The 6,578-nt window shown below is 41.9% G+C and overlaps 1 protein-coding gene across 1 annotated transcript in view; it reads right to left on the bottom strand.

The window, feature by feature from the left end:
- Nucleotides 1–1,354: 1,354 nt before the first annotated feature.
- LOC103367035 (B-cell receptor CD22-like) overlaps nt 1,355–6,578 on the bottom strand; it is a 15,469-nt gene continuing 10,245 nt past the window's right edge. The window contains exons 3-7 of the mRNA XM_008294931.1: nt 5,851–5,955; nt 5,404–5,619; nt 3,802–4,143; nt 1,880–2,125; nt 1,355–1,407 (exon numbers count right to left, since the gene is read on the bottom strand). Of these exons, the coding sequence (XP_008293153.1) occupies nt 1,355–1,407; nt 1,880–2,125; nt 3,802–4,143; nt 5,404–5,619; nt 5,851–5,955 (962 nt within the window). The remainder of the gene's footprint in view (nt 1,408–1,879; nt 2,126–3,801; nt 4,144–5,403; nt 5,620–5,850; nt 5,956–6,578) is intronic.

Below are 6,578 nucleotides of genomic sequence, written 5' to 3' on the forward strand. Positions count from 1 at the left end.
TATGTCCAGATATGATTGACTTAAACAGTTCGATCACATTGAAGGACATAACAGCAGACATGAAACATTTTATTATTCATTTGGAGATGCGTTTCAAATTTAGAATCACCAATTAACCTCAACATGTTTTTGGACTGTGTGGGAGGAAGCCGGAGAACCCGGAGAGAACCCACGCTGCATGGGGAGAACATGCAAACTCCACACAGAAAGATTCCGGGTGTCCTCACCGGGATGCGAACCGGCGACAGTGCTAACCACCTTGCAGCCCGGACTGAAACAAAGGGAAATCTTCAAAGCACTAGTACAAGTTGTCTTTGAGACGAGAAGGCACAGCAGAAGCCAGGAGTCCACCGGCTCCTCATCCAACGTAACAGATATTTAAAAAACAAACAAACAAACAAAAAAAAAGCCCAATACAACAACAACAACAAAAAAACAACAGCATTTACCTCGCATAATAATCCCAAGAAACAAACATGACGAGTACAAGAATACAGACAGTAAATCACGCTGGTCATTAATATAACGTGACCTCATGGCTTCTGTATACAGATATGTTCATCGTGCCAGTTATTAAGACATGCTTGTACTTCATTAAGCGAGAGGAAATGTTCCCGCCTCCCTGACTTTCATTTCACTTAAACGTGCTGAATATAAATTTGATATTGAAGTTCAGAATCTTTGTAAAAAACTCAAAAAGCAAAACCTCAAAGTAAGTCAGACAAGTATAGCACTGCTTACATTAGACCTCGTCACACTACTGTGAATATTTTTCTAATTTTTCCATCTGTTTAAAACTCTGTCCTCACAGTGTTTGTTTTACAAAATATCTCTACACCCACAAGACGGGCCAGTAGGTGGTGATACACCGATGGTAAAAAAAAAAACCCACAGGAACCTTTCTTACCCTGAACAGTGAGCTTATTCTCTTAGTGGTTAAACTAAAAAACAATGGTAGAAAATAGACTTTTGTTTACTGGGAAAGCGGTGCAGCATTGCCAAGTTAATTTGGTAACTTGTAATTGCCAGTGCTAACCAAACACAAAGAAACCAGTATATATACAGTATCCACCATTGTTGTTGCTTCACACTGAGGTATGATATCATTGCTTCCCAATCTCTGTGGGTGTGCATTATTTAAAAATCTGCACCTTAGAAGAAAATCTGTTTCTGTGACCTTAATCACTGTTTAGATTTGCAGACTTTGGTGGAAGGAAGATGGATGAGTTTTGTGATCTTTTCTATTTTGTTTCATCGTTTGCGTCACGTTGCAGGTAAAGAGGGATCGAGTACTTGATGCCAAAAAAAAGAGCCCAACAGACATTCATCCTGCTCCGCTCGCCTGCTCTGCTCTTCAATCACAGGAATCATGACCGGGGCTGAGCTCCTCTTCTTCTACAAGTGTGTCTGCAGAGCAAAGAAAACACAATCACAGAGGAAAACACAAACAGAAGTTTCCTGTTTTTAGATTCAGCACTCACCGTCCACCTTCGTGATTGCACTCAGTAGTGGAGGTTTTCTTCTTCCTGGATTTAGTTTGGTCAGACAATTCTAATTACTATTGTTTAAATCAGGGACAATCAAGTTGCTGATTATAGAGAATGAGGTGTTGTTCTACCTCTTCCACCGGTGCAAGGGAATCAGAGAGATCAGGATCAGGAATCCAACAGCCAGTCTTACTGCGTTAATAATTGCCATTGTCTTCACCAGAGCTGGAGAGAAACAGAAGCAAGGTTTGTGTTACTGGTTGGACAAACTTTAAAAGATTCCAACAGGAGACACTGAACTCTGTCTATGTCCTATTAAAAGGTCAGAGGTCCAAATGCGAGGGTTTCTAACGCCTACAAATGTTCCAGTTAAATTTAAGAGCCGCGCTCACCTCGAACAATGAGAGCCTCTTCAGCTGATGTCATGTTTTCGTGGGTGTTGACAGCACAGGAGTAGTTTCCTGCATGCTGAACGCTGACTGGGTCCAGAAGCAGGTGTTTGTTTTGGCCCAGAGGTCGACCGTTAAAGTACCACATGTAGTTTGTGTTGTCAGTCAGAGGACAGCTGGTGCTGCAGGTCAGCGTGACCCTCTGACCTTCTGTCACCTCTGCAGAAGGAATCATGGTCACCGTCAGGCCTGGAGGACAGAGAGAGTGGACACCAAATGTTAAAAACATGCACATCGCTTAAGCTTTAATGCACGCATTGAGTAAAGTGACTTGTGACTGTCAGGCCTGAAAGATGGTTGGAAGAGAAAATACCTGATGTGAAAAAATATACATCTAGCAACAAACAAAAAATCGACACTCAACAATCCAAAACCCAACAATCAAAAAACCGAAAAACCCGACAGCCGACAAGAAAAAACAAAAAAAAAACAAAACAAAAAAAAAAAAAACATAACAAAACCACAGCATTCCAACCCGAACACGACATGACATGGCACGAAAAAAAAAAACAGAACAGCATATGACCGAACAAAACAAAACAACACATAGAAAATAAAAAAAGCAATAAGCCAAGCCAAGAATTAGTTCAATCAATTCCACATTAGTCGTTACAGTACCCCACAGGCAGGCAAACAGCACCAAAGGTCAAGGCAGAGGTCAATGCCAAACAACAGGCAAAATCGGTAATAAATGCAAAACGCTGGATGCAGTAACTTATGTTTATGACAATCTGGCCAGTGTATGTGGACTACTGGCATACGGAATGATCAACAGGAACCTCCGTGGCTGAAAGCTAAAGTTATTGCAGAAGTAGCCTCGCTTTGCCAGCCCATTCTGTGGCATCTCCTCATTCTGCTACAGGTGGGAAAAAGGATCCGTCTTGTTTGTATTTCTTTAAACCGATCACAGTCCTCTAAAGTGGAGCAAAGCAAAGAGAATGGCTTCGGTGTCCCAGTGGAACATTTTCATGCAGGGAGACAAGCACTGTGAATAAAACACTAGCAGAGCCGTCTTACTGCACATCTGAATCCTCGGCAAAACTTAAAACCAAAGAAAACAGTAACATGTCGACACTGGAAGGGAAAAACAAAATCCCCTGATGTGAGTGGCCAATGCCAAGCTCCTACCAGCACCCTACATTGAGTGAGTCAGAGTCATGCACAAGAGCCAAACACTGCAGTTCCTCAAATGTCCACTTGAGGCTCCCTCCAAATAAGAGTGAATCTCCATTGACCCCCATTTGTGAAAAAATCCACATTTACAGCAGAAATAAACGTGTTTATAAACTGCTACAAAAATCAGTTTTAGTCTCTGTAGCTAATTTCTTTCATGACGATTATGGGGGGGATTTTTTTTCATAACTCACTTGTTGAGAATGTATAACGGATTATGCATAATTATGGCCATCAAGTGCCATCATAGGACAGTCCACTGGCTGCTTCAACCTCACGCCACTTCACCTCTGTGCTCATTTTTTTTAATTAACTTGGACTTTTGCAGAGTCAGGCACTGCCAAGATGGTGACAGTCTGAGCTGCCACACAGAGCTTCAAATCGGCTCTACAGGAAACTACACGGGTCACCTCCATCTTTAAATGCAGTCACTGAGAAGGACAAATGACGGAAGTGGGCGCATGCAGGTGTGAATGAGCTCACTGTGACTGAATGTGAGCGATGATTTTGTTGCACTGGTAAGTCGAGTTTGTTTCAACAGTCTGGTTTTCAAAATTCACAGATCGGCTACACTTGGCCGAACAGATCTGACCTGCGTCCTTCTAATTAGCAACGTAGAACAAATGTTGTTAATGGCAGCAGGGACAGTGCTGACGGGTCAAGATCGAGCCCCACCACCAGCAAACCATTACCTGTGGTAACCAGAGTCACTCCAGGTAGATCAGAGTGCTTCCATTCTACGTTTTCGTTCTGGAGTCGGAATGCGTATTCTGCTGAGTCATCCCTCCTCAGCTTTTTAATAGTCAGGATGTGGCGGTTCTTCGTGTCGTCATGATACTCCACGCGACCTGCAGCCTCAGTCAGGATGTCAGCTTCCTTTGTGCCGCCTCGCTTGATTTTATACCACCGTTTGAACTTTGGTGGCTGGTTGTCAGGATGCAGGTATTCACTTGATATGTTCACCGAAGAGCCTTCCAGTGTGCAGATTCTCCTGCTCACGTAATTCACCCTCCATCTGTTCTTCTCCCCAATGTCTGAAAAATTCAAAAGTAGCTGATTGGTGTTAAGGATTGAATACACTTGTTATACAATTCTACTTAGCAGATGCTTTTATCCAAAGCGACGTACATCTGAGAGCAGATACAACACAAGCAAGGATCTAGTCAGGAGAAAACAACCTGGATAAGCGTCATAGAACAAGTTCAAGCGTGATAGGGCGTTGATGCTGATAACTGTCATGTCCGTCAAGTCTCCGTCTATATTGTATGTCTCGTCTTTCCTGTTTTATTTTGAAATCACGTCACCGGGTGTTTTTGTTTTCCAGTTTTACTTCCTGCACCTGTCTTGTCTCACCTGTTCCCTGATTACCTCCTCGCACCTGTTTCCCATCTACCCTCATTACCTCGTGTATATTACCCTGTGTGTCTCACTGTCTCGTCACACTTCACAGTCCTCGTACCAGCGTGATCATAGTCAAGTCACAGCCTGTTTGTTCACGACCTCGTTTCTGTTTTTTGGACCTTGCCTCTTGCCTGACGTTTTTGGATACTTTTGCCTGTGGATCACGACCTCAATTCTGTTTTTGGATTTTGCCTTTGCCTGCTGTTTTTGGATACCTTTGATTGAGTGACTGTCTACCTGTGTACCCAACCCTGCCTGTCATTAAACCTGCCTTTTGCCTGAACCATTCTGTGTCCAGTATTTGTGTCCACCTGTCTGTCAAGTGAGTTCATGACAATAACAGGCTGTAGGGAGGTAATAGGATTTAGTTTGTTTTGTTTTTTGTTTCCAGTCCGTCAAGTGCAAAGGTGTTCAGCGAAGAGCTGGTCTTTAGTCTTTTCTTAAAGACTGAGAGGGACTCAGCAGATTGAACAGTTTGGTAACTCGTTCCACCACCGGGGAACCACAGAGGAGAAGAGTCCAGCTATCGACCTTGGGCCCCTTGTGGTGGTTGTATCAGGAAGCTTTTGTTGGTTGAGCATAGTGAGCGGGATGGAGTGTAGACCTGAAGGATCAGGTAGGAGGGAGCTGTTCTCGTTGTGGTTTCATGGGCAAGTGTCAGAGTTTTGAATTTGATGCGGGCAGCAACTGAAATCAAATGCTTATTAAAAATATTCCTACTTTTTAGTCCCAATGTAGCTACGTGACTTTATCAGAGATGCAAATACATTATTTACAACAGGTAATGCGTCTTGAACACACACGAAAAAATGCCTGAATACTTGTGGTCCTTCAAGCTGACAAACTAAAATAAATTTCACGTTACCACAGACTAAAAGTTGGTTTGTACTTACAGACTTCATACGAGAGCAGATCCTCATTGTCTCTCACAGCACAAGAGGCTCGTCTAGAAGAGTCACGGGAAATTTCCAACTGTTGATGCTCTGTGTGACTGTACAAGCGTCCGTTGTGGTACCATCTGTAGGCAATAAGAGGGTCCGTCTGGGTACAGCTGGTAGCACAGGTCAGTATGAGGTAGCCTTCTGCAGGAACCCGTTCAACATGGACTTCTACTGAAAAAAAACGTTATTTCGTTTATAACGTTATTTTTTTTTTTGAAGAATAGATTTAACAAGCACTTACTGTAGCACTAAAAACAATACTGAGCCATTCGTGTGATTTTTTGTCACATCTGCAAATTTGTCGTCACTTTCGCGACAGTAACTGTAACTCCCCAGAGACATTGTCAAAAGACAGACATTTTCTGGGTAAATGCTCGTGCGGCGTGGTGGAAACTTCACCTCTGGGATACGTGACGGAGCAGGACTCATCCACTGAGGTCAGCTTATGTGAACACATCCTCCCTTTAGCGTAGGTCACACTGAAGCAGGCCGCTGTGACAGAACCTGGATGAAAAATGGCACTTTGATTTATTTATTTGTTCATCATTACTATTTATTACAGACACAATTATTCTTCCGTTTGGCCACAGGTCTTGTTATGATTCATTCATTCATTCGACCCGTATTCAAAGTACACTGATGTACGAAGGCCTCATTTACCATGTAGCAGACCAAGAATATAAAAGATGCCAACAAAATGGATCATTACATCTTTTTATAGTGCAAGATGTGGATATTTCTAAAGATATTTGAAGAGTTCATTTACAAAAACAGATAACTCTATCTTCACAATCCTTCAGAAAACCCACTTTTCTATCATCTACCTGAGACAATATCAATCAAACTAAAGTTCTCTCTATTTTTGTCATTTCTACTGAGTCAAATCACCTCAACTTCAGTTTGATTGATATTATCTCAAGCAAACAGCAAAAAAAAAAACGTTTTCTGAAAATCTTCAAAAATGGAGTTATCTGTTTTTGCAAATGAACTCTTCATTTGTGAAAAAAAAAAAGCTTGATATATCAATTTTTTAAAAAGATTTTATTTTTTTTAAATTGCCAATTAATCTACTTTCAGCACATTTAAATTTGAGGCTCTTCCAATAATAATATCAAGAACTACTAAAG

This window comes from Stegastes partitus, unplaced genomic scaffold, assembly GCF_000690725.1.
Source record: "Stegastes partitus isolate 25-593 unplaced genomic scaffold, Stegastes_partitus-1.0.2 Scaffold1007, whole genome shotgun sequence".
Taxonomy (NCBI): domain Eukaryota; kingdom Metazoa; phylum Chordata; class Actinopteri; family Pomacentridae; genus Stegastes; species Stegastes partitus.